We start from the raw sequence: 11,329 nt of genomic DNA on the forward strand, positions 1-11,329 counted from the left end.
TGGTTAACATCATCCTTTAGGATTCAAACTAAGGACGTAGTTATCGTACACCACCTATCCCAACCAATCAGTGGCACCCATGCATTGCTCACAAAGTTATTGGACTAGATTGTTGATGTATATAAGGTTTGTCGATGGATCAGATTTGAATCTGATGTACGTTTAACCATATCTAGTTTTTCGGATGTTCATATATGCCCCTTCAAATACAAACGAGCAAGAGTCTATATTATATTTTGGAATCCAAATTCACAATCTGAATCCAGTTTTTAAATTCACATCCAATTGTGGTGAATTTTGAAACTTATTGATGCTACCGGAAGCGGTGTACAAATATAAAAAGTATGTAAGGAAAATAGAAAGAAAAAGGTTGGGAACATATATCATGGGTGATCAGCAAATTTAATTAATTTTCAAAGCAAATTAAGCGCTTGGATGGGGACGGGTTGTTGGTTTGTACTATGGATGGTGGTCCATACTTATTTGAGGGATTTGAATAGATGACAGCACAAAAAATCTGAAAGGAGGTTGTCCGGGGTCTAGGCCATGGCCAGGCGAAGGCCAAAATGGCAGGGCCCCGATAGAAAGGGGGGCAGTGCCGGTGGGGGTAGCTGCCGGTTGGCTCCCTTTTTGGGCGACAAAAGGAAGGGAGGAGTTGGATAGCTGGAAGCATCGCTGATAGAGCCCACTGCCCACATCATGCACGTCAGCGCTGCCGCGAGCAATTCCCATCCAGTCCAGCCTAGGCCGATAGTGGGTGAAGCGCACAAGGTTGCATCTAATGCACCTACAAAATTAGCAACTCTTTTCGGATGAGCGAAAGGTTAATAAGCCACCACCATCAGCAAAAGAGACCCGAAGACCCTCCCCTTCTCCATGTCTTTAAAGTCCGGGGTCGACATCAATGGCGAAGTTAGTGGCTCTTTGCCTTTTAGTTTTATGAACATAGGTCTAATGGATTCAAAGTCTTTCTTCCTACCCTCAATGTGGTAAAACCTTCATTCATTCAGTTGCCGGGCCAGAAAAATTATATTTTGAGGGTCCATTATTTCTTTTTGGGCCTCTGCACATATCTTTTACGCGTTAAAAAGAAATAATTCAAGAAACTAAATGCTTATTTAAGCTTTTTAAAAAATACAGGGGAAGCTGCCCGTGCGTCCGTGGCTGCCATGTGGTTCTGTCCCCCGCGCTTTCAATAGCCTCGAATGAAACCCTTGTTCAATCTCATCAAAATATATATGAAAAAAAACATTATTACTTAAAAAGTCTGAGCACAAACAAAAATAACAAAAAAAATTGACATAAGGCTTGAATGAATCAAGAGCTGACAACTACATGGGAACTCAAACCTTTTGACTGTTAGTCAGCAGTTCCTTTAGTAGCGCCTCTAGTTCCATGATTAACATTCTTCAATACCATTATCCTCCAAGACTTAAAAACTAAGGACCTTGTTACTTTCATTCTTCAAGAAGAGTCAAACTAAGGACGTGGTTACCGTATACCACCTAACCAAGCCAATGGATCTAGAGAGAGTGGATAGATCATGGGGCTTGAATTACATGGGCCCAAGACTAACGGGAAGCAATGAAAGCCATTAAGATTTTGCAGGGAGCTAGCTGGCTGATGGAATAGTTCCTCAACCATTGGGACCGTAAGAAATGAAACTGCTGGTTGAGAAGTTGAGGTCCACAAATTTCATAATTACCAATATGAAATGAACCACTAGGAGGCGATTAAGTTGGCTGGGATTCGAACCCATGATAAGTTATTGGACCACAGACCCGAGACTGTTGTTGTACCATTAATGGTGCGGAAAGGTTAGCTTCGGAGTCCTGGGCAACACACACAAATATATATAAAAGCCTTTGTGCAAATTAATTAATATTCTTGCAGTTGATAGAAGTGGCATTACCTATAAATGTCAATTACAGAAGGAGGGATCCCAAAAATGGGTTGAAAAGGTTGGAGACATTGTGAAATGATGAATCGGTTATATGCACTATATTAGTGCATGAAATTTCATGTGTAGTTTGGTTAATGAAAAATACCTTTTATTGATATTAAAAAAGAAAACTTTTTGTAAAGACAAAACTAAAAATAAGGAAAAATTAAAAGACTATAAAAAATATTATTTTTTATAAAATTACCAATATGTCTCTTCTGCTCTTAAGGTGTATATAAATTGCGTGCACAACGGCGCATGCAAGCAGTTCTGGATAAAGGTATATCCGTTGCATTATCGGCTATATCCATAAAATAGAGATGAGCAAGTCTGCAAGTAAAAACAAAAAAAAAAAAATTACAATAAAATATGCTTGAAGAAGAAAGCTCAAGCGAGTCCCAACTTCCCTACTGAAATGGGGAGCATAAGCCCCCACAGAGGCTTTCATTGAAGTCCCAACTTCCTTATTAAATAACGATGCTCAAGGTAGTTCAAAGAATTTGAATGCCCTTCATAAGTCTGCCAAGATAACAACAGGACACTCATCTTTTAGGCGAGGGCCTTTCATCTAATGCGTGGTTTGGAATTTTTCCCCTTTTGCAAATGAAAAGAGGCCCAACTCCCGATTGTCCTCCCCCAGTCCCTGGCTACCAAGGAGATGTAGGTAGAGATGGCTCACTCTGTAATGGTGCTAATCAGGTTGAAGATTGGCTTCCTCCTCCTCCTCCACCATTCCCTCCATATCGACCGTGCAATGAGCACCAATAACTATATCAGTAGCCTCTGCTTAGGAGCCAATTACACCATCCATGGTGAGTTCGAATCGAACATGCACAGCGTCTTCAATAACTTGATAAACGCTGCCCATCCCCTTGGTTTTGCTGAGGCCACCGCAGGTGAAGGACCGGAAACGGTTTACGGCCTGGTTCAGTGCAGGCGCGACATTGATAACGTGACCTGCAACGCGTGCATCTCTGCTGCCACCGACCAAATCGTCCATCCATACTGCGGCACCTCAATGGATGCGATCATATGGTATGAAAAGTGCCAGCTCCGCTACTCCAACACCAACTTCTTTCGTCTCCTAAATTCTGATGATTATGGTAATTCATCTACCGGTCACAAAGCGCAAGATCCTGAAGCCTTGTATTACAAGTTGGCAAGCCTGTTGAAGAGTAACCTCACTTCTGAAGCGACAAGAGAGCCTTCAGGGACGATGTTTGCTACGGGAGAGATGCAGTATACAAACCTAGAGACGCTCTACGGGCTGGTGCAGTGCACCGGGGACACCAGCCTCAATGATTGCAAGGAATGTTTGAATAGCATCATCTCCCAGATTCGATCGACTTGCAACGGTGAGGAAGGCTGTGAAATTGTCACGGGAAGTTGCCGTGTAAGGTATGATACCCGGCTCTTTTATGGTACCACTACCACTCCAACCCCATCTCCTCCAGCACCTCCATCAAATGGCGCATCCAACACTACGCCAGGCTAGTCTCTCTCTTTCCCCCTCTCTCGTTCTATAGCTTTGGGGATGTCTTCTTCCCAGGCTAATTAAATTCTCGTTCTCTCTCACTCTCACGGGATCGCAGGGACGGGCAATATTATAATCGAAAAACCGATTGTCATCTCGGTTTTGATTGCGGTTCTCGTGATTACATGCGCCATTTGTGGGTTTTGCTGGTGGAAGAGAGAGTTTTGTTGCTTTTGGAGAAAGAAGTTGAGCGGCTTGCAGGGGATGGCAGAAGAGGAGGCGGCCTTGGAACAACAAGGTTGGTAGAAAAAAGAACGACTTTTCTTTGCGCGTGATCGACCACACAAAAGTTTTGGTCGTTGGATTGGCGACTCACTTCACACGTGGTCGCCAATGTGGTGAATTAACCACACCGGTGGGTCCTCGTGCTTGTGGAGATAGAGTAATATCCTTCACGGAACACTCTGTCTCAACTTTTTTATGATCATTCAACAAATTTACAAAACAGTAACAAACCGTTCTCAATATCCAAACCCTCCTTATATTTTGATATTTTAATAGTACATGGTCGGTATCACTCTCTCTCCCAGCCTGTTCCTTGGGCAACAGTTCCAACAGCTATGTTTCTCCTACCCAAAGTCTACATATAAATATTTTTAAAACTGACGGCTTCAACTTTGTCAAAAATTATGATATATTCCTTCTTTCGTTATCATACGTGGATTATATATATATATATATATATATATATATATATATATATATATATATATATATATATATATATATATATATATATATATACTGAGAAGTTCAACGGCCATCTGCTAATCTAGTCATTTTTTTGGCTGAGCTTCAAAATTCAACCGTATAAACTGAACGCAAATTGCCCATCAAACTTTGAGAATTAAAATCGATAAGTTACACTATTTGAACATAACAGGGTCTAGAATCACATGTTCCCGCAAGCGATTGGACTACTACTTTTTCAGACATGCATGTTTCAATATTTCGACCTCAATTTTGACGTTGGATTCTTGGATGATAGATATACCTGGTCTTGCTCGACAAGTGACACTCTGACCACTAACCAGTTTACCTTGTGGTTTACATGTGGAGTTCTTCTCTTCAGCTTTTAGGAGAGCAGATCCGATGGACGGACCAACATTCGACCTGGTCACTACCAGATCTGCCACCAACAATTTTGCACTCAGAAATAAGCTTGGGGAAGGAGGATTTGGTTCTGTTTACAGGGTATATACTCACAACTCCTTTACTTTCCCTCTGTTTGAAAAATGCAGCATGAGAACATGTGGGGAAGCATCAGTCAGGAAATGAGAGGAAGGGAGAGAGATCTGCCATTGAAACCTAAGTTACTAAGCTTGCTAATTTCCTTCACTAACCATCGCTTTGTCAGGGCCAACTACTGAATGGTCTAGAAATAGCTGTGAAGAGGCTGTCACTAAATACAGGACATGGTTCGAAGCAATTCGACAATGAAGTGCAGACACTCACTAAACTTCAACACAGAAATCTTGTCCGACTTTTAGGAGGCTTTATGGAAGGTGAAGAGAAGATACTCATCTATGAATATGTATCCAACGGTAGTCTGGACAATTTTCTCTTCGGTAAGCTGGTTTCATTTTCTCCTTGTTATGTTTTTCTCGATAGGGATGGTTTGAAGGTTTAGTGGTGGGAGCATAGATGTTACGAGAGGGTGGCTGGCGATATGTTTTCACTGGGGAGTGCATCTTCGAAACTATGACCCTTTACATTGTAGTGATGTCAGTGGATAGCATTCGTATACTTTATCATATCATATTTGCAGCGAATTCTCTGGATTTATTGCATAGAGAATTCATTCCTTTAGCCAACTTATAGAGGTTTCATCTCTTCTAATAGAGCCAGTAAAGAGTCTTATCAGGGAAGTATTTCTAATGGACCTCTTTCCTGAGAACCGTCCCTCTTCCTTTCTGTTTGTAGCTTTTGTTATCTTTCCGAAACAGCCTTATATTGACAAAGGTGGCGGCCCCAACTTCCAGCAGAATTACACCAGTCACCAGAAGGGGACGTTTGATGGGCATCAAACGGTTTGAAGATTTTGTTTTTGAATTTGTCCGTGGAAAAAAAAAACAGTTTTCAACTTGACTTTTTTTTCTGGGAAAAAATGTATGTAATGAATAGTAAAGGTAAAATATTTCCTTAAATATTTTCCTTTTTGTGATTTGTGGTTGTACGATAGGTAAAACTCACATGTCTGTGCACCCTGAGAAAGTTCGTTGTATCAAACGCCCAAGAAATTTAAAGAAAATTATTCTAAGAATAATATGGTTCTGGATAACACGCGAAACCATTTTCAGGCAATGATAATAAACAGGGGAGTAGATGCGCCACAACTTTTGCTATGCCGCTGAATAAACATAAAAACCATCTTTCTCGAATGACCAAAACTGTTCGGTGGATGTTAAACATAATCCTTTTGATGTATAACAAGGAAGATCAAATTGGAGGAAATCAGTGCCTAACAACCTGTCCGATTATATGGTTTAAACTTAATGATTTCACATCCAAAAAATGAGACAAGGCGTGATATACAACCGCAAAGGCTGTCTATCTATACCACCATTTAATTGTGTGACAAGTGTTGCTCTTTAGAAACAGGGCACACGGTCCTCTCTCTCTCTCTCTCTATATATATATATATATATATATAAAATTTGTTGGCCGTTAAATTGTTTGTATTTTATTTATTAACTGTTATATAACATTACTGTAACGGATAAGCGCAAGATGCCTTTATTCATTATTTTGCATTCAAAGGAGAGCCAACAAAGCGTATGCAGTTGGACTGGGCAGTACGTTCCAAGCTCATAAATGGCATAGCCAGAGGAGTTATGTATCTTCACGAAGATTCTCGTCTGAGAATTGTTCACAGGGATCTGAAAGCAAGCAACATTTTATTAGATACAGACATGAATCCCAAGATCTCAGATTTTGGCACTGCGAAGATCTTTGACACAGACCAAACACAAACCGATACACTTGAGGTTATGGGAACTCGGTAAGTTGGTTGTTGCTTGTTGCCGCAATTTCTATTACTGCCTTCGCAAAATTCAGATCATATACCAAAACTAGTATTTTGAGAGTCCACAGCCCAAATTTAACTGGCCGCTTCCACCATGTCCACAGTTACCAGAATTTATCAAACAGATTAGGCCATGGTTGCTATTAACTTGTCCCCACAAAGTAAGTTTTCCTAGATAATCTTAATCATGGAAGTGTGCTCATATGCCCACTTTGTTCAATCAGTTCCAACAAAAAACTGGGTTACCATGAGATGGGCCGAACTGTGGAGAACAAGCATACATATTAGATCCCAACCTGCTTGTTAGTTTGCTTCAGATAGACACCTAAAAAGGGTATAATTTAGAATACAAGATACTAAGATTCGTAACCTTTTCTTTCGAAATTGATATGAGCTTGTTCCCAAGTCATATCCTCATCCAAGTTTTTGTTGTACATTTACTTTCAAGGAACATGTGTTTTGTAGGTTCTGCCCAAGTTCCAGAGTTATCCATATTACCAGCTGCAATGGCCTAGCCAAAAAATTGTTTCGAACATTTATTCTTATGGAGACTAACTTATTGCTTGTATGCTTCAATTAATTCCTATGGGAGCAACAAATAAAAACTAGCGTAGATGATCATCAATCTTTTCGACAATTATCATTACAAATGTATTTCACAATTGAATCACGTAATTAGGTCGTTTCATACCTATCCCTCCTTTTCCCTACTATAGTTACACCAAATACAAGTACATGAAAGCGAACTTGTTCATGAACTTAAGAAGAAAGCATATCTGTTTGTACCTATAATAGTTACTGTTTTTTTCATAATTTTCTTCTTTTTCTGCAGTGGATATATGGCACCTGAGTATCTTCTTGAAGGAAAAGTATCAGTAAAGATAGATGTTTACAGCTTTGGTGTTTTGGTGCTGGAAATCATAAGTGGAAAAAAGAATTTCTCCTTAATTCAACAAGATACTGATGAAAATCTCTTAAATTATGTAAGTGATTAACATTGCTTTTGTGCTTCTACTGTTTTGTAGGTAAATTTTGTCTATTATTGGTATTATTGTTGAAATTGTGTAATTTCGGATTTGCTGTCTTTGTTGAGCTTCGGGACCCAATAAAGCTCACCGCCATATAGGTAGAACTGTTGTTATTCTCAGTAAATAATCAATACATGTTTTGGTCCAGGTATGGAGACTTTGGGGGGAAAACAAGGCTCTGGAAGTTGTGGATCAAACATTGGAAGAAACACGTGATAGCGATGAGATACTAAGGTGCATCCATATTGGCCTGCTATGCGTCCAAGAAGATGCATCAAGCAGGCCCAGAATGTCCAAGGTTGTTGCGATGCTTGAAAACAGCTCCTTGATTCTTCCATCCATTTTGCCTCCTGCCCCCCCTACCAGGAAAATCAAAAACCTTTCTTCGGGAGCACAAACGAGCTCAACTGCATCAGGAATTGGTTCAGAGCTTTATTCATCTTCTTACTGAAGCTTTTAACTACTCATGGGAGAAGGAAGTCGAGATGAACATCTATTGCTCTGCCTTTTAAGGTACGCTTGTTCTTCTAGTGTATGAGCTGTGAACTCCCTGGATGGTATCTTGTAGAGTTGCAGTCATGTTTTTTGTCTGTACTAAATCTCATTACGATTTGGACATGCCTCCATATTAACATGTTTTAGTATTGTGCAATATAATGTCTAAGCTCATATTGCACTAATGATGAGATCAATAATATGTTATTATTCTCTTATGGGGAAACCATTTGTTCATTTGGGTCATCTGAAGGTACTTTAATATCTTCATAACAGTTTTGCAACGCAGATAAATAGTCTCAAGAAAATGCAGGCTGCATATTTATTTATATAAAACTCTGTTGATGCCCTTTAATGATTTTCTTTATTTGAAGGACAGAAAGGATTAAATCACTCATTTGGTGGACTTAACAAGCTGCAATTTCGAGCTGACCGCTGGTCAAAGAGCTACCAGTACTACAAAATCTTACTTTTTCTCCAAGTGGCACCAAAAAAACTGCATGATGGTGAACATTAACATAAAATTTATTTTTTAATTTGTGCCCTAATACAGAACAGTATTGAAGACATCTTGGGTAGAATAATGCATTGTTCCTTATCAGACTTCATTCTAAGAACACATGCATTTTGAGAGCTTGAACGAAGGTGAAAACAAGAACAGAGCTTGTGAACAAGGTAATCTAAGTTACCCACGAGTGCGCTTGGGCAATATCTAGGCTTGCTTGTCAAGCCAAATCACTACGTTCCGTCTTCGTTACAGTTGATTTTTGTAAGAAAGTTCCTGATTTAATGCCTATATATGATTCCATGTTGTGGAATTCAAGGTTAATGTCATCATGGATTTAGTTATCTCTATTTGTGAGACAAAGCTATGCATGTCATAAGGAATCCCAATTTTGTGATTGGCTTATAAGGAAAGTAGGCAACTGCCCATTGCTTTATTTGACATTCAGTTTCGACGCAAACCTGCTGGAGGGTGGGGGCTTCCTTCCTTTATCAAGAAATGATGAGACTGTACAGTTGAATCAGCTGAAAGTCACAAGCAATCGGTGCCAAGAACAGAGCATCTTCCCATTGCACAATTTGATATCGGTGTTGGGCCTCACAAGAAGGCAGAAAGAAACAATCATCTCGGAGATGCCCTCAATCTGGACAGATTTAGCTGCACCAGGAGTTACCACAAAAAAGAGATGCAATTCATGCGGATGAATGATCCCTTAACTATGTCCATTTCGTTTCGAATGCAATTAAATTATGCCCTGTGCAAACTTAGTCCTGTTCGGCTTAGTGCTTCGTTGGATTTGTGAAGTTTGAATCGTGCTTCCAGAAATAAAGGAATAGGATAACATGCACAGGAAATGATTCCATGTTGGCCTAATTTTTGCGCGCCAGTCTGAACCAAGCAGAACCGATAGAAGAAAATTCCTTTTCTTTTTACTCATTTTGTTTATGATCCCAAACTACATTTAAGATCAAACGTGCTACGAATATCAAGCAGACGTCTTTTCATCTGGTTTTCCTTTTTGTACATGGTCATTTCTGATCGGTATTAGGCCGATGAACTCTGGAATGCTGCCTGCCTAAAACTCAAGATCCCTATGTTCTGTTCAAGTTTTAACTATCCCACCATATGTGAATATTTCCCTGCTGCAATGTTGAATGGTGAACAAATATGCAATTATGGTAAATAATTTACGCAGTTGGGTTTCGGGAATCAAAACGTTGTTGTTCTTGAGAAACCCAGCTTTCGAGGTGTTTGGATGACAGCAAAATGTTTGGCTTTTACTAAGAACCCCTCAACATCTGGTTTTAAATTTGTTCAAAAGCAATAATTTAAGGAGCTCTCCCATCAATCGACACTTGCAGCTCGGCGAGGGGAACGTGTGGTTCAGCGGATGAGCTTACAAACAATATTCTTTTAATAATCTTTCTAATGGGTCCGTTCCATAGCAAATAAATTCGATATTTCAGTGGCTCGTCCAACAACACGATGTGTCATTTTTTAAATTATTTTTCAAATACGCTAAAAAAATCGTTCTTATTTTCATATATTTTTTCATTTCTTCAGAAATAAGATTTTACCAATCTGGGTGCTTACGGTTTCTTCCAATATTCGATGGAGTGCTATAAAGAGATAGCTTCGTCCAGTGTTTGCAGAGGGTTTGGGAGCCATGGATAGAGCTATAATAAACATACCAATATTTTTTATTATTTAATTTTAGTTAAATTTTATCAAGCAAATAAAGCTACAATGATTTAAAATCTGAAATAGTGTGTGTGGCAACTATGAAACTATTACTATTATTGAAATTATTTCTAACATATGAACTCTTTAAGTTATAAAATATTAGCTCGTATTAAGGTAGGTAGAAACTTCAGTTCTTTGATTAATTGATTAATTTTTGATGAGTTATGTTTTTTTCTATCATTTTAAGCATACTTGTTAATGTTAATTTTTATATTTCTAAAACTTAATAAATCTGAAGAATTTTTTACTGATTAAAGTACCATGATCTATTTGCTATTAGACAAGTACATTATTTATGAAGACTTGCTTACTTCATCGAGTCAATTAGCATAATTTTCTGATTACATAAAGTTGTTTAGTTATACACTATCTAATAAATGGTTTGAATAAAATAAACATCTATTAATTAAAAAATTGCTGTTGTCTCTGAAAATTTAAGACTGATATGTAATACGGGTGATGTCAACATTGTTTATTAATTGACTAAACGCTTTAACGAGGATGTGACTGTTCTGTCCGTTCAAGCTAAATGAATTGCTGGCTTCCACGAAAGCTATTAGTTACCAAGCTATTTCTTTTAACTATTCAAAATTCGATTACAAGTTGCTAAAATTTATATCTGCATTTTATTTTGGGACCCTTTTTTATTTGGTATTGGTTCGATTGAAAAGAAGCAAATGGGATATAAAAAGCAAACGACGAAGACTTGCCGCGGCTTTAAATTTATAGTTTTCAGATTCTGAGTTGTCACGTGCTTGTGGCTGTAGACAGAAACAGCTTTATTAATCAATATTTGTGTAGAGTAGCAGAAAAAATTAGTCGATTTCGGTGGCCGTGGAATAAATTAATGGATTTCCGTAAACCTCAACTAGATACTCTACCAAACTGATTGGCCAATTTGGCCTCAGTGTCATTGCAGCACAACCATATTTCTTTGTCTTCCACGGCATATGTACAATCTTCATCATGATTCTCCTCTGATCTCCCAATTTAATTCTTCCGTTTCTTTATTTTTCAGATCTTGACTGCGCACTCCGATTGGGTGACTGTCCAACAT

General features: G+C 38.7%; 1 protein-coding gene across 4 annotated transcripts; it reads left to right on the top strand.

The window, feature by feature from the left end:
- The first annotated feature begins 2,460 nt into the window (after positions 1–2,460).
- LOC116263929 (cysteine-rich receptor-like protein kinase 15) lies at positions 2,461–9,434 on the top strand. Of its 4 annotated transcripts, none has more exons than XR_007574791.1 (8): positions 2,461–3,432; positions 3,535–3,714; positions 4,549–4,670; positions 4,834–5,044; positions 6,237–6,477; positions 7,334–7,484; positions 7,678–8,042; positions 8,978–9,434. XR_007574791.1 is itself a non-coding variant. In XM_050080654.1 (7 exons), exons 1-7 carry the CDS (start codon positions 2,613–2,615, stop codon positions 7,978–7,980), a joined length of 2,028 nt encoding a protein of 675 aa, XP_049936611.1. In that variant the 5' UTR covers positions 2,461–2,612; the 3' UTR covers positions 7,981–8,209. The 4 variants fall into 4 exon arrangements, 1 of the variants encoding a protein (XP_049936611.1); XR_007574792.1 differs by lacking the exon at positions 8,978–9,434 and adding an exon at positions 8,399–8,873; XR_007574790.1 differs by lacking the exon at positions 8,978–9,434 and adding an exon at positions 8,404–8,873.
- The last annotated feature ends 1,895 nt before the right edge of the window (positions 9,435–11,329 follow it).

The sequence above is a fragment of the Nymphaea colorata genome, chromosome 11, assembly GCF_008831285.2.
Source record: "Nymphaea colorata isolate Beijing-Zhang1983 chromosome 11, ASM883128v2, whole genome shotgun sequence".
In the NCBI taxonomy this organism is placed as follows: domain Eukaryota; kingdom Viridiplantae; phylum Streptophyta; class Magnoliopsida; order Nymphaeales; family Nymphaeaceae; genus Nymphaea; species Nymphaea colorata.